This window comes from Danio aesculapii, chromosome 12 (genome assembly GCF_903798145.1).
Source record: "Danio aesculapii chromosome 12, fDanAes4.1, whole genome shotgun sequence".
Taxonomy (NCBI): domain Eukaryota; kingdom Metazoa; phylum Chordata; class Actinopteri; order Cypriniformes; family Danionidae; genus Danio; species Danio aesculapii.
Window position 1 is genome coordinate 35,738,909 of NC_079446.1, and position 24,093 is coordinate 35,763,001.

Here is a 24,093-nt window from a genome sequence, read left to right on the forward strand (position 1 = left end):
ACTACGGACAATTTAGTTTACCCAATTCACCTGGACTGCATGCCTTTGGAAAGTGGGGGAAACCGGAGAACCCAGAGGAAACCTAAGCGAACACAGGGAAAACATGCAAACTCCACACAGAAAAAGCTGACCCAGCCGAGGCTCAAACCAGCAAGCTTCTTGCTGTGAGGCGACAGCACTACCTTCTGCGCTACAGCATCACCCATCAATTAACAACAACAAAAAAAATAAAAATAAAACTAAATGTATGCACAACAGACTGCTCTAAAAGTTTGTTGATGTATTTGTTGGTGGTTGCATCGATTGAGTAGCTTTACATAAACTAAAATTAAGACCCATTTAAAATGATTTTAGACCTACAAGACAATATTTCTGCAAGTTTAAAACTTTTTAAATCCTAAAGTTTTGTTTTTGAAATTTAAGACATTTTAAGCCTTTTTAAGACCCTGCAGATACCCTGTATATACATTCTTAACATACAGAAGTCCCCTACTAAAGGTACAGTACGTACAGTTTAATTATATATACTTTTTTACATTTTTAAAATTTGAAACAATAGATAAACTTTTTGCATTTCCATTCTAAGCATGTAAAATCACTTTTGTAAGTATAATCAGATTCCAAACCAGCATCTTCTTTGACCTACCCTGTTTCCAAATCAAATTAAATACAAAATAATATCACATGGTATTGTGAAATGTTCTACTAGGAAACAACCTAATCGGATTTTCAGATGCATTCACATTATAAATGATTTTCTTAAATATATTTTTAATTACATTATTATACAATGCTTATTACATTCGCTGCAAATACTTTTGTTAAATTTCAACCTTTGTGACAGTAAATGCATTTCAGATACAAAGTCAGGGGTACAGTAAATACATAAGTATTTAGGCAGGATTAAATATTAAAAATAGCCTATTTGACAAATATTTTGGTTAGGTCACAACCTGGCACCTACCTTTTTCACATGCACTATTGTGTAAACGATATCTTAGTATATGTGTGCATATATATATATATATATATATATATATATATATATATATATATATATACACATACACATACACATACACATACACATACACATACACATACACACACACACACATATACATATATATATATATATATATATATATATATATATATATATATACATATATATATACTTATATACATATATACATACACATACCGTCCACTTTATTAGGTACACCTGTCCAACTGCTCGTTAATGCAAATTTCTAATCAGCCAATCACATGGCAGTAGCTTAATGCATTTAGGCATGTAGACATGGTCAAGACAATCTGCTGCAGTTCAAACCGAGCATCAGAATGGGGAAGAAAGGTGATTTAAGTGACTTTGAACGTGATATGGTTGATGGTGCCATACAGGCTGGTCTGGGTGATTTTTTACTGATGGCTATTTCAAGCAGGATAACGCTCCATATCATAAAGCGCAACTCATCTCAGACTGGTTTCTTGAAAATGACAATGAGTTCACTGTATTGAAATGGCCTCCACAGTCAGATTTCAGTCCAATAGAGCATCATGGTGATGTGGGGGAATGGGAGATTCACATCATGGATGTGCAGCTGACAAATCTGCTGCAACTGCGTGATGCTATCATGCCATATGGACCAAAACCTCTGAGGAATATTTCCAGTACCTTGTTGAATCTATGCAACAAAGGATTAAGGCAGTTCTGAAGGCAAAAGGGGGTCCTGGTACTAGTAAGATGTACCTAATAAAGTGGCCGGTGTGTGTATATATGTATATGATACATATGAGTGTATATTTGTATATGATACAATACAAAAATAATATTTTAAGTTACGGTACTGTAACTGGTTACACTACACAACAATTTAAAGTTTATAATATGAATGTAAAATTGTCCTGTCCTTTTAGAGGGTGGTCTTCTGCTGTCAACCTATAGGTGGCGTGTGGAACAAATCCAGCCAGTAAATAGGGTCTTGCATGACAATCAGCCCTGCCAATTCTACACTATGCTATACTAAATACACTATTTTGTAAATTGTATTCTTAACTTATAACCTTGCATGTTTCTAATAACCTCGTTAAAAACAAATTTGAATCCTGATGATATGCTCTATTATTTCAGAAAACTATTTTTCATGAAACATTCCATCGTGGATATGACGGTAAATTCAATTACAACACGCGACGGTGCAAAAAGCCAAATATAAAACATGAACACATAACACAGCCCAGTAAAACTGAATAATATGCAACATGTGTGTGGTCAAATATCATCAGTCATAACACACCGACCGCATTTACATCCGCAAGGGCAATGCAACTCTTCACCTTGTGTGAACGGGGAAGGGAGGGGGGAGAAATCCCGTAAAAAAGGGTCACGCTGATTATTTATTGGCAATCCGCCACGTGCGTGTGTGTGAGTGTGTGTGTGGTTGCTTTACTGGAAACACGAAGGGGCGGAGCCTCTTAGAAATATCAGTCGGTACTTCAACTCGATGGCACAAACATAGGACACCTCCACTACCTCTGATAGACTTTTACACAGCTGATCTCCGATCAACTGTTCAAAAACTGACATGAAACCGATTTTTATCCCTTTAAAAGAAGGTCTATCTTGCGTAAGGGGTTTTATGGAGATCATAAAAGGAGATATGTTTTAAGAAAACTCCCAAGATTGAGTCGGATAACGCTTTGAAGGTAAAATAACGTTTTGCGCTTCATTCTAATGCACATGAATTCTTAAAAAAGTCTATTATTCATGTACGCATATATTATGTCCGCCTATTATGCATGCTTCGCTGTATGCGGTGCGACATGGTATCCCGAATGAAAAAAGGCTATTGTTGAGCAATGTACTGCATAGTATGATAGTTTTAAGACAGTTAGAGTTATAGATGTGGGCCAGTGAAGCAGAACGACCTGAATGTAACCCGAATAAGTCAGCGAATTTCTATTCCAGTTAGGATAACAGAGTGAAGGGGTATTTACGGTGTAACACGAGACAGAGACCGTGTGTCATGAATGAGGAATTGGGTTATTCACAACGAACTGGAGGACCTCATTCATAACCTGTTTTCTATTAGCCCGAGAAAGCGATCGAAGTCAATATCGGGTTTACACGGTTGAGCTTAGACTAAAAATAAGCCTCGATTAGCAACTAGTTAATTCATCAGTTGCATGCCGTTTTAACATTTCCGCTTCAGATTGAGCTCATTTCATCCGATAGCGACTAGTAAAACGATTCCTGTTCGGTTATTTGTCCAAAAAGGACTATCTGTAGTGGTAAAGCGAGAACAGGTAACAGTAACTAGAATGTCTTCTAGTTAATATTTGACCTAAAGCTTCCTAAAGTATTCACAACCTTTAACAATTTGGTAGGCTACTAAGTTAGTAGTATAGAAATAGTAGTCATAGTATTAATAAAACAAGAATTGATACCGAAGACATTGCTATACCTACTAGTTAGAGGCTAACGTTACATATTCCCGTACATTCAACAACAAAATAGCCATTCATTTCCAGTAGTGCTAGGATACTGACTTGTAGCAGTAGTATTAGCATAATTGTAATAGGTAACAACCACACTGGCATACTAATCATTGTAAGTCTTTGTTCTAAGCCACAGCTTACCTATTTAATTCAGCGTTAGTACTTTAGTAGTATTAGCATTATGAGTGTTACTAACACCAAAATTTCTAGTAAATCTTGTATATGTACCAACATCGTAGACATATCTGAACTACAGATAGAATAGCTAGTTTGTTACCAGGAGTACTGGAAAAGTGGCAAAGAACAAAAAGTAGAAAGGTAGTATCAAAGAAAAAATAGTTGTATGTAGTGGAGAATATATATTATTCTATATAGAATCAAAATCTAGTATCTAGTAATAGATGAGTTTAAAGCATCCCAAGATACATTGAATACTTTCACCACTCAATCACTTGTTTGAAAAAAGTAAAGGGTACTTTCTAAGTACAAAACAAAAATGGGCACTAAAGATGTAAATGTTTATACAGCCATAATTTCTCCAAATAGTACGATTACATCATTAAAGTGTTTCTTTGAAGTAGGAGGGTTGGGCTTTAATGATAAAGAACACATGTGAGAAACATCCAATCCGCTTATGAGAACTATGAATGGCCCTCATAAAGCTGATGTCATAGCAGATGCACGCCTGCTGGCACTAGCTTCTGTTTTGGTGGATGCTGACATTTTCCATTTGACTTTTTCTTCAGCTGCCTTCCATACCCACCGAGACATCATTTCTTCTGGATGTGGAAGAGGTGTCAGAGCTCTGGGCTTTGTGTTGGTGCTCTCCGGTGCACGAGCACCCTGGCTGGGACGGCCCTTCGGCCCTGGACCCCGAGCACCGCTGGGTGCCGGGTGGTACAGGGGGTGGGCAGAGCGCCATGGTAACGCACAGTAGGCTTGACAGCGCCATGAGCAGCAGCCCCTTTGAAGGCGGCGTGCGCCTGCCCCCCCACCGGTACAAGACCTTCAGTTCTCGGGAGCAGTATCAGATGGTGCTCACGGCTGTGCGCAAACTGCAGGAGAGCGGCTTCTACTGGAGCACCGTGAGCGGGAAGGAGGCCAGCACTCTGCTGAGCTCCGAGCCCCCAGGCACCTTCTTGGTGCGGGACAGCTCGGACCACCACCACTTTTTCACGCTCAGCGTGAAAACGGCCACAGGCACCAAAAACCTACGCATCCAGTGCGATTCCTCCTCCTTCTTCCTGCAGACTGACCCACGGAGCGAACAGGTGGTGCCGCGCTTCGATTGTGTCCTCAAACTCATCCATCATTACATGCCCTCAGCCGGGACAGGGAGCTCCTCCAAAGCTGGAGACGGAAGTGCGTACTTCATTTACTCAGGAGGTGAGAAGATCCCCCTGGAGCTCCTGCGTCCGCTGGCATCCAGCATGTCTAGTCTGCAGCATCTATGTCGAAAGACTTTAAACGGTCATATAGACGTGTCCACCAAACGGGACCAGCTGCCACATCCACTCCAAGAGTTCCTCCAGGAGTACGATGCTCCTATCTAGCCCTATCTCCCTAACGGGTTTCAGATGAGAAATCGGCGTCTGTCAGTATTGCGGGCCAGCTGTGCCTTCGACCTCTGGATTGTGGACTTTATTTTTTGTGAAGGACAGCGTTCTCCCGCTCGAGTGGATCTGTTAACGTGAATCAGACTTCCACGTTCCAGCGGCTGAAGATAAACACGAGTGATAGTCGATCAGTATGGGAGTTAAGTGTGGCTTCGCTCCAGCTCTCCAGCATTGATCGGGAGACACTCGGTTTCCTCCAGCTCAACATTTTTTGACTTTCTCCTGTAAGGATGGAGCGAGAGCTGGGTGTTTGCAATGACGTACACATTTCCACTGCTTCTTGCCAAGTGTAATTGCCTCATAAGTGGGTGTGGGGGCGCAAACGGGGTGGCTACTTACCGCTCCGTGTCTGCTCTGATGACTGTGTCAGGAAAAAGGACTAGAGCGAACGCATCGACCGGACGAGAGGCCCGTGACTGTGGACAGTTTCGGCCCTTTAGCGGACTGTTGTTACTTTCTTCACGACAGGAGCCAAAGCAAACAGTAGTTGCATTTGCGCTAGAAACAAACGACGGCTGAACATTAGTGATGATTCAATAGGAGCAGTTGACATTCATTTACTGTGAAGCAAATTCAAGCACAGTATGAAAAAATCTCATTAGTAACTCATTTACTGTGGTCTTTGACACGGAGGGCCGTGCATTTGGACTCTGTGTGCTTGGAAATCCTCATTCAATAACAACGACACAGTGTTTGTTTCACATGCAGGACGTCTGCTATTCACTGAATGTATTACGAGTCTATGGAAGGGCTTACGGTTCCACTTGTAGATCATTTTTCTGTTTTTGTTGTTCATACTTTGTCAGATCAAGGTGTTTACATGTGTGGCCACCAACAGGACAGCATGTTTTTTACTCTGTCTTTTATAAAGATGTCTCATCTTAAGGTCTGGTCTGATGACCGCAGTGCAAGCTTGAAGATCAGAAAACAAAGGCATTAACATAGAAACAAATGCAGCAAGAAACTTTGCACATATTTATATTTATAAGATATTTCCATAATTTATATTAAAGAGCACTATTTTTACAAAACGGACCCCATTGTGTGTTTTGCATTCTTTGTCGAAACGGCAGTTCTGTGTGGCCTCAGGCTGCCAGGCTTCGAATATGCATGATTTTTAATTAGGCATTTGCTGCAGAACTATTTTCCTCAAGCCATATTTACACGCACCCTGAGATGAAGATACCACAACTGCTCTTGTTTTCAGAAAAGCAGGTCTGAGGTTTACCTTGAGGTGTGTGTGTGTATGTTTGTACAGGATGTCACTCTGTGCTTTCTCTTTTGATCAAATGTCGAACCATCTCTCTCTCCTATCTAATCCTGATCACTCTTCATTTCTCAAGAAAAATCTCTACTCTGTATTTTTAATTTCACTACTTGTAATTAACTCAGTTTGGTCATTTCTCAGTTCCTGGATGCTTCCACTTATTTGATTAACCCCTCTCCTAATTAATTTTCTCTGCTCTCCATTTAACTAAGGGCTTTTATCATCTCTCCGTCCTCATATTAGAGGGTAATTAACACATAGTAAAAGTTGTAACTCACAAACCATTAAATGCCTAAGTGGAAAAAAAATCAATAGGCCTTGATAAACTTCCTGAGCAAACCAAATAGAGCTTGACACGATAAGATTGCTGACTTACAGTGCGGATTTTTAATCACAAGTAGTACAACTGTTTGCACAATTCAGTGATAACCTATTATTTATTGCGTTTCTTTTATAGAATCATAAGTGGTTAGGAAAAGATGTAGTTTCGTTAGTTTGATATTTTGAACATCTAGAAAAATGAAAGGTGATTAAACTATGGAACAAAATCCAAACTGTATATACACAATTAAAGGCCAGCAGGTATTTTAAACTTCCTTTGCTTTTGATTTCCCTACATGAAAACATAAATACGTATCAGTTCTTTGCGAAACATGCAGAAAAGCAAATATGGGAAGTATAATTACTTTTAGGCTATAAAAGTAGCTTAAAATGGCTTTTTTGTGTCTTGTGAAAGAAATTCACAGGTTTGGAATGACATCAGGGTAAGTAAATAATGATAGATTGCTCATTTTGGATATAATATATACATAGATGCAATATATTATACTGTGTCATGTTTGGTGTCATTTTATACACCAAAAAACATATTGTCCTACATATTCTGAACAAAAAACATTTGATGACATACAAAATGAGGTAACACGGTGGTTCAATGGTTAGCACTGTCGCCTCACAGCAAGAAGGTTGGTGGTTGGAGTCCTCCAGGTGCTGGTTTCCCCCACAGTCCAAAGGCATGCGGTACGGATGAATTGAACAAACTAAATTGGCCACTGTATATGTGTGTGACTAAGTATGTATGGATGTTTCCCAGTACTGGGTTGCCACTGGAAGGGTATCCGCTGTATAAAACATATGCTGAATAAGTTGGCGGTTCATTCTGCTGTGGCAACCCCTGATGAATAAAGGGACTAAGCCGAAAGAAAATGAATGAATGAATGACATACTAAATGAGTCTATTTAAGGAGACCACTGCAGCTCCAAAATACAAATTAACTATAACTTAACCCTTTTTCAGTGCTTATTTAAATTTTTTTATGGTCTAAACCAAGTTATATATCATAAACGTACACTCACCGGCCACTTTATTAGGTACACCTGTCCAACTGCATAACGTAAATTTCTAATCAGCCAATCACATGGCAGCAACTCAATGCATTCAGGCATGTAGACATGGTCATGATGATCTGCTGCAGTTCAAACAGAGCATCAGAATGGAGAAGAAAGGCGATTTAAGTGAGTTTGAACGTGGCATGATTGATGGTGCCAGATGGGCTGGTCTGAGTATTTCAGAAACTGCTGATCTACTAGGATTTTCACGCACAACCATACCTAGGGTTTACAGAGAATGGTCAGAAAAAGAGAAAATATCCAGTGAGCAGCAGTTCTGTAGGCACAATGCTTTGTTGACGCCAGAGGTCAGAGCAGAATGGCCAGGTTGGTTCAAGCTGATAGAAAGGGAACAGTAGCTCGTTGCTTGGTCTGATGAGTCTCGATTTCTGCTGCGACATTCGGATGGTAGGGTCAGAATTTGGCGTTAACAACATTAAAGCATGGATCCATCCTAACTTGTATCAACGATTCAGACTCGTGATGGTGGTGTAATGATGTGGGGGATATTTTCTTGGCACACTCTGGGCCCATTAGTACCAATTGAGCATTGTGTCAACGCCACAGTCTACCTGAGTATTGTTATTGACCATGTCCATCCCTTTATGACTACAGTGTACCCATCTTCTGATGGCTACTTCCAGATGGATAACACACCATGTCATAAAGTGTGAATTATCACAGACTGGTTTCTTGAACATGACAATGAGTTCACTGTATTCAAATGGCCTCCACAGTCACCAGATCTCAATCCAATAGAGCACCATTGGGATATGGTGGAACAGGAGTTTCGCATCATGGATGTGCAGCCGACAAATATAAAGCAACTGCGTGATGCTGTCATGTCAATATGGACCAAAATCTCTGAGGAATATTTCCAGTACCTTGTTGAATCTATGCCACGAAGGATTAAGACAGTTCTGAAGGCAAAAATGATCCAACCCAGTACTAGTAAGGTGTACTTAATAATGTGGCCAATGAGTGTATATCATATATGATTTTGCAATTTATTTATATTTTTATTTGGTTGCCTGTCTCTTTCAAATCACCAAACTTGGTTAGTTTGTAAGTAAACATTATTTTAGAACAGCAAAATATTTTGTTTTACTATATATTTAATGTAAAATAATTACTGTAAATGTAATTTATTGCACACATTTTGCACAATTTGCACAGCAAAGAGTAAATTTTGCCAGCAAGAGAGATTTACTTGTTCCCCGAAATATATTAATATTTATAAAACACATACATACATGCATAAAGAAGCAGTGAGCAGTCTCTTCTCATAACTCCACTGCAAGTGGCATCTCCCGCTATGCTCAGTATTTTACAGTATTTGGGAAGTCTCCGCCTTTTCTTCACACTCGTTTGGGCCTTCCTCCTCCTTTTTCCTCCCTCCCTCGTGTTTTCAAAACAAAGCAGCAGTCACTGAGTCCATTCCCAGTTTGGTCAAAGCCAACGCCCGTCAAAAACACAAAGCCCCTGGGTTTAGAAACTTCCTGACCACCCTCCTCCCAAAACTATTTATCTATTGCAATATTTCATAGAATAAACATGCACTCTTGAGAGGCATAAATAGATGCATGCATAAAAGGATTTTTCCCCTATCTTTAATCCTATCTTTAAATAGCTGTACAGTAAATCACCTCTGTAATCTCTAGCAAAACTATTTGATTTACTGCAATATTTGACATAATAAACATGCACTCTAGTCAACCTTTGTGCAAATACATGCATGCATAGAAAAAGTTTTCGTTTTTTTTTTTTTTGTTATTTCCATCTTCAGTTGTGCTTTACGGTAATTTACCTCTATAATTTCTAGAAAAAACTATTTGCTTTATTGCATATTTTACACAAACATGCTCTCTAGTCAGCTTTGGTGAAAACATATGCACATACACTCACTGGCCACTTTATTAGGTACACCTTACTAGTATCGGGTTGGACCCCTTTTTGCCTTAATCCTTCGTGGCACAGATTCAACAAGGTACCGAAATAATTCCTTCAAGATTTTGGTCCAAGTTGACATGATAGCATCACGCAGTTGCTGCAGATTTGTCTGCTGCACATCCATGATTCGAATCTCCCATTCCACCACATCCCAATAGTCCTCTATTGGATTGAGATCTGGTGACTGTGAAGGCCATTTGAGTACAGTGAACTCACTGTCATGTTCAAGAAACCAGTCTGAGATGATTCACACTTTATGACATGGCACATTATCCTGCTGAAAGTAGCCATCAGAAGATGGCACACTGTGGTCATAAAGGGATGGACATGGTCAGCAACAATATTCAGTTAGGTTGTGGCATTGACACGATGCTCAGTTGGTACTAATGGGCCCAAAGTGTGCTAAGAAAATATCACCATTATACCACCATCACCAGCCTGAACCATTAATATAAGGCAGGATGGATCCATGCTTTCATGTTGTTGACACCAAATTCTGACCCTACTATCCGAATGTCGCAGCAGAAATCGAGACTCATCAGACCAAGCAACTTTTTTCCAATCATCTACTGTCCAATTTTGGTGAGCCTGTGTGAACTGTAGACTGTGTTTCCTGTTCTTAGCTGACAGGAGTGGTATCCAGTGTGGTGTTCTGCTGCTGTAGCCCATCCGCCTCAAGGTTGGACATGTGCATTCAGAGATGCTCTTCTGCATAACTCAGTTGTATTGAGTGGTTATTTGAGTTACTGTTGCCTTTCTATCAGCTCAAACCAGTCTGGCCATTCTCCTCTGACCTCTGGCATCAGCAAGGCATTTGTGCCCACAGAATTGCCACTCATTGGATATTTTCTCTTTTTCTGACCATTCTCTGTAAACCCTAGAGATGGTTGTCTGTGAAAGTCCCAGTAGATCAGCAGTTTCTGAAATACTCAGAGCAGCCCGTCTGGCACCAACAACCATACCATGTTCAAAGTCACTTAAATCACCTTTGTTCCCCATTCTGATGCCCGGTTTTAACTGCAGCAGATCATCTTGACCATATCTACATGCCTAAATGCAATGAGTTGCTGCCATGTGATTGGCTGATTAGAAATTTGCATTAACAAACAGTTGGACAGGTGTACCTAATAAAGTGGCCGGTGAGTGTATGCATGCATGCATGGCCAAAAAAGTTATAACCAAACTTTTTTTAGCATGCATGCATACACTCACCGTCAAAATCATGTAAATCACCAATAATCTCTAGCAAAACTATTTAACTTATTGCAATATTGTACACATTTAACTCTGTAAATATATGCAGACATGCATGCATAAAAGCTTTTATTTATGTTTTATTGTTGTCGATCAGACTTCACAGCAAATCTATTTTACTTTTTGCAATATTGTACACATTAAATATATGCACATATGCATGCAGAGTAGTTTGTTCTATATCCTGTCAACAGGACTTTACAGTAAATCTGCAGTCCATCTGCTCACTTCTGATTTGCTTACTGTAACTCTAGGGAAGCAATACTCCATATGCTTATGTTTCGACTTCCCTGAATTTTGCAAACTTACGGTAAGCCCAGTTATGTTGATACTCCTGCTGAGGACGCTGATGACTACGATTAACTGATAAGTTATGAGCAGCATGGCAAAACCAGCCGTCGCGGACATAATACGTGCGTGTTTGTGTGTGCGTCTGACTAAATGACTAAAAGTAATGGGACTCCGGAGGGGTTGTGTGTGCTGGGAAACAGTCCAGTCCTCTCGTGTGTCAGTCCCATATTGTGGTTGACTTAACAGGAAAGGAATGTGAGGCCATTTTTTATACATCCTGGCCGCTGCAGGGGCCCAGGGAAGACTCAAATGTGTGCGCATGCCTGTATATATAGCCCTACACATGTGTTGGGATAGATACCGGTTCGTTGTTGTGAAAAGCACTCAAGCACTACAAAGTCTGCAATCAAGTCTGCCTGTAATCATGCAGGGCGAAAACATTATGTTAACAACGTGTCACTAAAATTGTCCCATTGAAAGCAAAATGGCAAACTAACACACTCTGGCTGTCATCAAAACAGTGCTGGGATTGGCTACTTCGCTAAGAGGAATCAAAAAGCTTTTTGCGTTGCTTCTTTTAACTTCTGTTATTTCTGCTGAAGAAATTCTGTCAAATCTTGGAGTAATTCTGTCACCCTATAATATTCAAACATTCAACTGAATAACGTTAACAGAATGGAGTACTGCAAAGTTGTGGCATGAACATTTACAGTATTTAAATATAATAAAGTGCATCAGGAAATTATTCATAGCGCTTAATTTTGTCCAAAATTTTTTTTATGTTACAGCCTTATTCCAAAATGGATTCATTTATTTTCTTAAATTTCTACACACAATACCCCATAATGACAATGTGAATTTTTTTTTTTTTTTTTTGAAATTGTTGCAAATTTGAAATTTGCAAGCCACTCCCCGCCTGGAAGGACTGTCAGACCATAAGAAGCAAAATTCTCTGGTCTGATGAGACTAAAATTTAACTCTTTTTGAGTGAATGCCAGGCAACGCTCATCACCAGGCTAATATCATCCCTACAGTGAAGCATGGTGGTGGCAGCATCATGCTGTGAGGATGTTTTTCAGCATCAGGAACTGGAAGACTAGTCAGGATAGAGGGAAAGATGAACGCAGCAATGTACAGAGACATCCTGAATGAAAACCTGCTTCAGAGTGCTCTTGACCTCAGACTGGGGTGACGGTTCATCTTCCAGCAGGACAATGACCCACAGCACACCGCCAAAATATCAATGGAGTAGCTTCACAACAACTCGGTGAATGTCCCTAAGTGGCCCAGCCAGAGCCCAGACCTAAATCCTATTAAACATCTCTGGAGAGATCTGAAAATTGCTGTACACCGTCACTTCCCATCCAATTTGATGGAGCTTGAGAGATACTGCAAAGAGGAATGGAAAAAAATTCCCAAAGACAGGCGTGCCAAGCTTGTGGCATCATATTCAAAAAGACTTGGCGCTGTAATTGCTGCCAAAGGTGAATCAACAAAGTATTGAGCAAACGTTGAGAATACTTATGTACATGTGATTTTTCAGGTTTTTTATTTTTAATAAATTTGCAACAATTTCAAATAATCTTTTTTCATATTGACATTATGGGGTATTGTGTGTAAATTTTGAGGAAATAAATTAATTTAATCCATTTTGGATTAAGGCTGTAACATAAAAAAGTAAGTAAAAAAAGTAAAGCGCTATGAATACTTTCCGGATGCACCGTACATTTATTTAACTTATAAAGTTATAGTGACTAAGCTTAACTTTTCTGATTTTGATTATAATGCAATAATAATATGCACCTTTTAAAAAGCTGCTTTGAAATTTTAATTATTGTGAAAAGTGCTATATAAATAAACTTGAATTGAATTGATACATTATTAATTACACATTATATTAAGATACATTATATTAAGACTTGTTTTCCATGCATATATTAAATTAAAAAAAAACCCTGCATGTTAGGTTTGCTTGCTTGTGCAGTTCACTACATATTCAATAATGCAATAATGAAAGAAATTACTACATTTATTTAGTTTATTTTTTGCATTGAATTACATTAAATTCAATGATAAATAATTTACTATATTTGAAGGATTTCTGAAAAAAGCTTCTCAATTAAAGGAATAAATTACATTTTAAAATATACTCAAATAGAAAACAACTGTAGTCATTTTCCAAAATTTCATCCAGGCAGTGAATCATGTTTCCTGAAATTGTAATTTTCTGCATTGTAAATGGTGACTTATGAAAGCGTAACTTAAAGGTTTGCTATAAAAGAATAGTGCTCATAAACGTCTGTTGATAGTGTTTTCCCATTAAATGAAGAGGATTTTTGACCTAGAAACAATATACTGTACGTTATGTAACAACTCAATTCAAGACAGAGTCCATTTACAGTAACATTTATGCAAACCTTTAAAAACAGCAATGCAATTTTAATAGCCATATTACCATGTCTGGGATTTGAATATATAAACAAGCCACAGGTGACAACATAATCAGTAACCATAGAAACTAACAGGGACCTAATGCAAACCCAAAGTGTATATATGCAATATGGCTGTATATCGACACTGGTGGGAGGTGTCACAGAGAGAGTGCCTTAGTGTCCCACCACTGACGATATATACCCATATTGCACTGCTACAAGTGTGAAATTGTGTTTATACAAAAGTTCGATGGCATAGTCATGTGCATAAAAAAGAAAAACAAACACAGAGATTCTGAAAAACCCTTTTGTACGAAGAACTACTTTCTCCACCACTCATTCGCCTCTTCAGCTGACGGTCAGAACAGCAGGAACCGTTGCCAGTTCACAAACGTCACTTTATGACTAGAATTTGAATGATTCTCTAGTGTAATGTCTAAAGTGATGACAAAACAGGTAATTTTTGCTTACATTTTTATAAGGCTTTATAAATATATTATATATATATAATACACAAGGGTGAAAGGTGAAGAGGCTGTACGAGTGCTGTTATTGCCAAATATCGCATGGCTATCAGCTAATCAAATTCAAGAACCAGACAGACTGCTGTATATATATATATATATATATATATATATATATATATATATATATATATATATATATATATATATATATATATATATATATATATATATATATATATATATATATATATATATATATATGGAAATAATTTTTTTATTTATTATTTTTTTTTTTTGCATGGTGCGTGTAACCATAAAAACAGTTCTGTGCATAATTTAAAACCCAGACTGCATTCCTAATGACATTTCCTTTTGCCTAAATGGTCCTTTCTCAAAGAGAAGACCAGCTATTTTATATAGTAGGCAATAAACAGTATTCAAGTGGAGTCATATGTCCAAATCGTAAAAAAATCATAATATAGACTTACTACTTCCAGTGAGATTCTGAAGTGCATTTTAGGATTGTGAGGTTATATCCTGCAAATTAAAGTTACAAATGGCAAAGTAAATGTATATTGTGGGACAAAATCTTGCAATTTTGACTTGAGTTTACTCTTGAATCATGAATATCCTAAAATTTTTTATATAAACTTGAAATTTATTAGTTTTTTCTTGTAACACTGATTATAAATTTCAAGCCAGAATTGCAGGAAAGCATATAAACTTGCAACTGTAAGAAGTAATGTGAAATTGTGAAATAGTTGTGGTCACAAATTTATATCTAAGATATCAAATTTTTCAATGATTGAGAAATATTTCAGATAATATGATATGAAAGCTTGTTTCACAGAATAAAAAAATAAAATCTAACTTTAATATTTCTGACTTTAATGTTTTTTGAATTTATTTCTCACAATTTATATTTAGAATTTTGACTTTTTCATTTTAGAAATTGTAAATGAAATATCTCATAATTTAATTCCTCACAACTGCAAGTTAACATTTTTCGAAATGAGACTAAACTGCAACTGTATCTAATAGTACATTTTTGTAGAAAAAAGTAGAAAAATGCAAAATATTACAAATCATATAGAATAGTAAAAATAAAATCAGAATTGCGAGAAAGCCTTTAACTCAAATTGCCAAAAATCACAGTTTTGGTAAAGAGTAAAGACTTAAGGTGCAAGATGTAAAAACTAAATTTGCACAGAACAAAACTGATTTTTTTTAGCCATAAACTAGTAATTGTTTTAAATTATTATTAAGAACTGTAAGGTAAAAAGCATGCCTTAAAAACTGGTCTACTGATTGGGCCTGATTCCCCTGCAGCAGAGGGGTCACAGAAAGCCGCCTGGGATGAAAGAGGCCTCGTGGGACAGATTTACAACAGGGACTTTGTGGTCAAACAGCTAATGGTTTGAGGAATTACTCGAGTATGTCTGAGAGAAAAAGAGAGAGAGAGAGAGAGAGAGAGAGAGAGAGAGAGAGAGAGAGAGAGAGAGAGAGAGAGAGAGAGAGAGAGAGAGAGAGAGAGGAGGGGCAAGCAGGAGAGAGGGCAGAGATTCCCTCTGTCCTGATTTCAGCCTGACAGCGGGGCCGCATGTTTGTGTTTTTGTTTATCCTTCTTTTCCCTCCAGCCACTTTCCCTCTTCTCATTTCCAACATTCTCGTATCAACCAATTACATTTGAGGGACAAGTTTGCAGTTTATGTTAAGTATAAATTTACAATCCGAGTTACATCATTGTTATTCACCCCTCATTTCCCTCTGAGTTTAGGAACTTAGTAATAGGAGAAGGGATTAGGTTTGGATTGCATTTTTTTCAGAAAAGGAATGATTTTCTAGGAGGAACTTAATCTGTTGGTCCAGGACAGGGGTGCCTATACTTAGTCCTGGAGGGCCGGTGTCCAGCAAAGTTTAGTTTCAACCCCAATCAGTCCCACCTGGGCTAGCTCAAGCTCTTACTAGGCTTTCTAAAAATATCAGTGCAGGTGTGTTAAGGGAAGCTGGAGCTAAAACATGCAGGACACCGGCCCTCCAGGACCGAGTTTGGGCACCCCTGGTCCAGGAACTCATCTAATAGTGCTTTCTCATTGTGTTGTACAACTCAACTCAACTCAGTTTGATTTTTCGCTGACGGCCAGCGTTCCCCAGCCTCCGGCGCTTAGACTGCAGCTCTGCACAAAACGTTTGGCCATAGGAGAAATTGTAGTGCCCAACTGATCCTGGTTTCTCTCAAGGTTTTTTATCCTTCACTTTTACCAATTGGTAAAGTTTTTTCCTTGCCGCTGTCGCCTCTGGCTTGCATGGTTCTGGACTTGTACAGCTGCACATCGATGGATTTGCTCTTCAGTGTTTGGACTCTCAGCAGTGAATATTAAACCACACTCAACTGATTAGCTGATTAGTTACGTGGGTGTAAAGTTTGTTATGTTTAAATTTATTTGGCAAATGCATTTCCATTTCTCATTATTCACATTAAAGATCTAGGGAAATTAATATAAAGTTTTTTAGATGTTAGTATCGATATATTAGTTTGAAGGATATCTATAAGATACTGTGCTGCAAAACAGTGACAAAATTCACATTTAGAAGATGTAAACCTGATATAAACATTCAAAGCTTGCAGTTTTTTTGCTTCCACCTAAATGGATCAACACTTCATACTTCAGTTTCTCATCAAATCTTGACCAATCAAATGCTCTCTAGTATCTGACGTGCTCTGCCCCTTCAAGACGCTTCTCATTTGCTTTTCATTTGATGTGCTTGATCTCAACCACTCTCACTGGTAGAGCTGTGATAAAACAGAATGCTATTTTCTGTTTTTTTTTTGTCCCACCCCCTGTTCATTGTTCAGTTGAGATTGCGTCAAACATCAAATAAAAATAGCACATTTCAAAGCAATTCCAAAATCCCAGTGTAAAAATATTTTTATTCAAATTTTGGGATTTCCATCACTTGTTTCTCATGCAGTAACACAGGGTGATGGAAACCTTGATACCTATAAGATCGAGGCTAGTTCTGCTTCCAGTGAGATTGGCACAGAAAGTTGAGATTTTCAGCAGTGATGTGTTCCACAAAAATAAAAAAAGAACAGAAAATGTTGGCTGTCACTTAAAAAAACTTAAAGTCTTAGCTGATGGAAAACAAACAAAAAAGATAACTAGATATTTCAGTATAAAGCTAAGCAACATAGGCTCATTGTGAAAACGTAGCCCTACAGTATATACATTTCTGGAGATCGCAAATTATGTAGACAGAAGTACGTATGGCTGCATTTAGTTTTTTTTGTCAATCAGTGCTTTTGAAAACACAATTGGTTGGGTTTAGGGAAGTAGGAGGGTGGGTCAGTCAATCGGTCAGTCAGTTATTAAGTCAGTCATACGTGGATTTATGCAAGAACAGCAGGAACGAATGGCACTCACGAGATAAATTTGAGATCTGAAAAAGTGTACACAGTAACCTATTTGTTATAAACTAAAACTGCAAAAAGAATTTACCTTCAGGGACGTATTTAGCACTCTCCAGAAATGTAAATAGCGGTAAGTTTTTAGAATGAGCCTGGGTTGAAGCTAATAGTTCAAAAATAGCTTTTATTACGCTACGGAAGGGAGATTAGCATGGCGCTACCTTATGTTAAACATAAAAATAAACTTTAAAGTAATTTTACAGCCTAAATTAAGTGGGTCATTTTGTGTTGTAAAAATACTTCAAAGTTTATTTTTTTGTTTAACATAAGGTAGCGCCATGCTAATCTCCCTGGAAGCACAACTAGCTTGTTGCATTTCTGCCTTAAAGCTAGACTTTATTTCCAATTAGGAAGTAGGAAAATTCCCAATTTCGAGCCTGAAGGAGCATTAATCTAACACTTTTTTTGTCTCGTGTCACAAGTAAAATGACCCAGGAAATGATTATTCTCTGTAGCCAATCAATGATATGCAGTGTTTATTATGCATCACATATTACTCTTGGCGCAGTTCGCATGAAACCTTGGCTGAAATGGTACTTAAAATGTGCCGAGTTCAAAGAGGAAAACACCCCCAAAAGTTAGCCGAACATACAGAGTCTTACCATGCAATAGAAAGCAACACAACTCTGCAAGATCAGGATGTCTTTGTGCCGCCTTTGCCTTACCTCATACACACACATGCAAACACACACTCAAGACTCACACTCGCAAGGAAACAAAGTCCAACTATCCCCCTCCCCATCCAACACACATGGTTCCCATTCCCTTCATACCTCCCTGTGCCATCAGAGCCCAGTTTCCAGGAAAGAGGCTCTTTAATTGAGTTGACTCTTTACTGCTCTTGCAATGAGAGAGAGAGAGAGAGAGAGGGAGAGAGAGGGAGAGAGAGAGAGAGAGAGAGAGGACACATTTAGACAGGAAGGGGAGGTGCGGAGCGGGAGCTCATGCACAAACTCACACGTTCCTTTACTGTAAGAACTCATTTCCCCCCTCCGAACTGCTCTCTCTCTTTCTTTCTACACCCTTTCCTTCTCCTGACCCTCAGTTTTCAGTTTGTTTGGGTCAAGGGCTGCACAGTTTTGTATGCTACATTGTATGCTTACTTATGAAAATGTGCACATTCAAAGAGCATTGATAGCTTTTTTTATTGTCATGCAGTACAAGTCTGACTGACCTTGTAATTCACTGTGTCTTGTAATTGATTCGAAATTCACAAACATCATTTGCCACAACTTCCATGCTGTTCTATTTATCATTGTTTAATAATAAATAAATAATGTATTTTTTATGACAATGAAAAATAAATTTTCATCATTATGCAGTTTATATAGTGATTGTCAGCTTTAAACAAATACATTTTCAAAGCTGGTAAAACACATTTATGTCCTACTTAATGCCTTCTTTTCCAGGGACACCCATGCATATTTTAACAATACAATGCAAAAACACATTCTGCACACATTACAAAGTCCTGGCTGCGGAGGAAGAGAATACAGGTAATTGACTGGCCTGTCTGTAGTTCTGACCTGTCTCCAATAGAGAATGTGTTGTGCATCTTGAAGCGCAACAATGCGACAACAAAGACCCCGTACTGTTGCTCTCCTAAAGACTTGTTTGCAGGAAGAATGGGACAAAATTACACCTGAAACACTTCATCACTTGGTCAGTCTCTAAACGTCTTGTAAGTGTTGTGAATAGGAATGGCAACATTACAAAGTGGTAAATGCTTTACTGTTCAAACTTTTTTTGAAATGTGTTGCAAGAACCAAAATTGGAATATTTGTTTATTCATTCATTAGTTTTCCTTTGGCTTAGTCCCTTATTTATCAGAGGTCGCCACAGCAGAATGAACCGCCAACTATCCTAGCATATGTTTTACACAGCGGATGCCCTTCCAGCCACAAACAATACATTTTTTAAATCACAAGGAACACATTAAATAACGTTTGTTGTATTGTCTTCAATGAAATACAAGTCAAAGTAAATTCATAAATCACAAATTTTAATCTTTTTTTATTTGCGTTTTCCATACTGTCCCAACTTTTTCTGACTGGGTTGTAAAAATATAAAAAATTTTCTATATTTATGTATTAGTTTATAATATTAATTATACATCAACATTTTTGATTTACTACACTGGTTTCACATGAATATGGATTTTAAAAATGCATATAAACTTAAAATATAATAAAATTTAATAAATAGTAACATAAACAAACATAATACTTTAATGTATATACACCAATTTCTAAACTATAAACCAATTTATGGTTGCCAAAGCTTTGATTCTCAGCTTCATTCATTCATTCTTTTTCCTACGACATTTACTGTAAAATATTGTCCGTTAAATTACGGCATTTACCCTAAAATAACATACGGTAAATTACAGAAATTTACCGGAAACTGAAATGTTAGGAAATGTCTTTAATTTAACGTCCGATATTTTACGGTAAATGTCTGTAATTTAACGGACTGTTATTTAACTTTTTTACAAAAAAAAATGTTCACATTATTTTACAGTATACGGCCAATTTAATCTATTCAATTCACCTATAGTGCATGTCTTTGGACTGTGGGGGAAACCGGAGCACCTGGAGGAAACCCACGCAAGTATGGGGAGAACATACAAACTCCACACAGAAACGTCAACTGACCCAAGCCAAGACTCGAACCAGCTACCTTCTTGCTGTGAGGTGACAGTGCTAACCACTAAGCCATTGTAACGCCCTGATTCTTAGCTTCATCTTCATAATTCATACATTTCCAGGTAAGAATCTACTTCTTCTACAGTTCATGAATGTTTACACACTTTACATTCTGTTATGAATCTCATATTTTCAGTGTGGTCTCAGACACACATTTGCACTGCATTGTAAACTGTAACTTTAGAAGAGCGCTGGGAAGAGAGAGTAAACCTGAAACCGGTGTTACCTGGAAGAATGAGTTCTCCTTTGATGGATTTCCAAAGTTTGAGGTTTTGGTGTCAGAAATAAGAGCTGAATAAGTCAGCAATACATGCACAAACACGTAAAGATTATGATAGTTATAACATGCAGGAAATATACAAGCATGTTTCTGGATTTGTTACTCATCACAGGTGTTAAATGGTTAGTTCACTCTAAGATGAAAGTTCTGTCATAGGTTTAAGTTTTTTTGTTCTGTTGAACACAAGAGAAAATATTTTGAAGCTATTTCTTCCTAAGTAAGAAAAACAATTACTGTGGAAGTTAATGGTTACAGGTTATTGAATATATTAAACATTCGTCAATATTTCTTCTGAACAAAAAAATCTGGTTTGAACAAAGCTAAGTATGAGTAAATGATGTCAGAATATGCATTTTTGCATCAACTACCCCCTTTAAAAGGGTGCTCAATCCAAGTAGGTATCGCTGCAGCGCGGAGACCTCCAAGTGGGAGGCATTACACCGCAAGTCGGGTTGAGTGACCTCCAAGTGGGAGGGATTTACTCCACATATAGGTTGGGTTTAGGTTGTGTATGTGAAGTAGACAATAATAAAACACACTGGGTTTAGGGTTGGGGTAACTGTAGACGTTAATAAAACACAACAGGTTACTGTGAGGTTGGGTTTAGGGTTGGAGTAGGTGTAAGTGTTAATAAAACACAACAGGTTACTGTGAGGTTGGGTTTAGCGTTGGGGTAGGTGTAGGTGTTAATAAAGACAACAGGTTACTGTGAGGTTGGGTTTAGGGTTGGGGTAGGTGTAGACGTTAATAAAACACTACAGGTTACAATATTGAACTCCGTGTCATGTACAAGACATTAAATAAATAAAAACTCTAGGTTTGTACAGCCTACTTGGAGCTCAAGTCTCACCCATTTGGAGCTGGCTCCGACCTCCATTTATTCCTTACTCGCTTAATCAGCTATTTTGAAGGCCTGATTGAGCTTGTGGGATGTGAAATAAAGTTCATGCTTTATTACAATTAAAAAATACAAATAAAATTACAATTTTTTTTAGATTTATTCAAAACTGGATCTATGAAGCCTCTTCCTCAGAAAATTCTCTGATTGCACTCTGATTTGGTTAACTGGCTGTGTTCTAATTCATTATATGTCATGTCTGTAAGCAGGGTTAAAGGGGACCTATAATGGCTTTTTTCACAAGATGTAAAATAAGTCTCTAATGTCTCTAGAGTGCGTATGTGAAGTTTTTAGTCATTTTAATGACTGTCGCTTTAAATTCAAATGAGATTGTGCTCTCAGCCCTCTTTTCAAAAGAGGGCGGAGCTACAAATGACCGTGTGTCAGCATAGTGGCGGATTCAAAACAACACTGAAGTTATCTGTGGAAAAACTCAACATGTCAAAAGAAGTAGCTTAGAAGTAGGTTGTCTATGGGGACTAAAGTGTTCATTTGTGCATCCTTAAACTTCACATTTATAATCCTCTCAGTCGCTGACATTATCTTCACCAAGAGCAGCGCTAAATTCTAATGGTGGATGGCTGCTTCGCACTCAGATCTGTCTATAATGAGGGAGAGATCGTCAATAACAGGTCATACTTTCCCCCTCCGATCACATGAACAAAGGGAGAATGTGATTATAAAAATTGATTAAATAATTTTTACCATTAGAGGCTGGCTATAGTTACAGACTGTTGCCACAAAACTGTTTAAAGTGCCCTTATAAAAGTGATATGATATACCAAATATATGTTATATATGATACCAAAATAGGTATGTTTTACCACGATATGATATACCAAAATAGGTTTGCTTTAATATCAATTTTAGGATTAGGGATGTCACAAATCCAGGATCTCATTGTAGTCCCTACCAACCATTTGTTGTAGTCTTAAAAAAACGTATTATTTGAAAGAAGATTTCATTTCCGTTAAACATTGAATGTCGTAACTTTGCACTTACTCACTTTCCGCTTCCTTTACCACAGTGGAATGAACCACCAATCACTCTGGCATACTGTATGTTTTATGCAGAAAATTCCCTTCCAGCTGCAACCTAGCACTGAAAGTACACTAACTTGTGAACCCTCAGTGCTGGGAAACACACATACACTCCCTGTTCACACACAAGCTTGTACACTTTACGGCCAGTTTAGTTTATCCAATTGACCTATGGTGCATGTCTTTGGACTGTGGGGAAACCGAAGGAAACCCATGTGAACACGAGGAGAACATCAAAGTCCAAATAGAAATGCCTCCTTGTCCATTTGGGACTCAAACCAGCAACCGTCTTGCTGTGAAGTGACTAGTGGTAACCACTGTGAGACCTTTGTAAATTTGCAGATAATGTTTATGCACAAACACCAACATTACACACTATCTAATGTTTAAACAGTGAAATCAAAGACCTCAAAATAAACTTGACCCAGTGTGTAGTTTTATACATGTTTGTGCCAGCCGGTCTCAATACAGGAAACACACATTCACATATTCAACAATAGAGAAGAGAGACTTTCTCACGTTCAGCATCTCTCCATCAGACAGCCTCAATTTCCACCTCAGACTCAGATTACCCTCCTGCTTTACAGCACAATAGCCACCCTACACTTTCTTGGTTCAGTAAGTATTTCTTCTCTGCTTTTACTGGCTGTAGATGTCTAGATGTCTAACTTACAGGGTAAGTTCAACTTAAAAGGAAAATTCTGTAATCATTTACTCACCCTTGCATTGTTCCAAACCCACCACAAATCACAAACACAAACACACAAATCAAGAAACCTGAGAGATTTCTGTCCCTCTATTGCAAGTCTGTTAACCCAAAATGCTTCAAAACTAAGTGGTGTAATTTAAAGAGCATTAGATGATGACCGTGATTTAAACTGCGCTTTTATTCACATGTAAACACTGATCAAACAATGTAAACAGCCTACAATTACCCTGAATTTACTAAGTTAAACAATAAAAGACAGCTTCAATATTTACTAGGTGAAAAACGAATTGTATCTTACTAGCAGCACAATACATTGATCTCTGTCACAAAAAGAGTGAGGAGACCAATAAAAACATCAGGGATGCAGGCACACACACTGAATTCTAAATTGTTCAAAATGAATCCTAAACTGGTGGTTCAGTGGTTAGCACTGTCACCTCACAGCAAGAATGTCACTGATTCGAGTCCTGGTTCAGTTGGTGTTTCTGTGCAGATTGCATGTTCTCCCGTGTTCGTGTGGGTTTCCTCCGGGTCCTCCAGTTTCCCCCACAGTCCAAAGACATGCAGTACAGGTGAATTGGGTAAACTAAATTGTCCGTAGTGTATGAGAGTGTGTGTGTGAATGAATGTGTATGGGTGTTTTCCAATACTGGGTTGCGTCCAGAAGGGCATCCACTGTGTAAAACATATTCTGGAATAGTTGGCGGTTTATTCCGCTGCGGCGACCTCTGAAATGGAGACTAAACCGAAGGAGAACAAATGAATGGATGAATGAATCCTAAACTGATGATTGCTAAATATACTGTTTATTTTCATTTATTATTA

General features: G+C 38.0%; 1 protein-coding gene across 1 annotated transcript; it reads left to right on the plus strand.

Annotated features, from left to right (window-relative positions):
* The first annotated feature begins 2,487 nt into the window (after nt 1–2,487).
* On the plus strand, nt 2,488–6,152 carry socs3b (suppressor of cytokine signaling 3b). The gene is made up of 2 exons (XM_056469859.1): nt 2,488–2,709; nt 4,248–6,152. Exon 2 carries the CDS (start codon nt 4,422–4,424, stop codon nt 5,052–5,054), a length of 633 nt encoding a protein of 210 aa, XP_056325834.1. The 5' UTR covers nt 2,488–2,709; nt 4,248–4,421; the 3' UTR covers nt 5,055–6,152.
* The last annotated feature ends 17,941 nt before the right edge of the window (nt 6,153–24,093 follow it).

Bases quoted from the DNA above. Each gene is read 5' to 3' on its own strand.
- socs3b (XM_056469859.1), top strand. From the start codon at position 4,422: ATGGTAACGCACAGTAGGCTTGACAGCGCCATGAGCAGCAGCCCCTTT.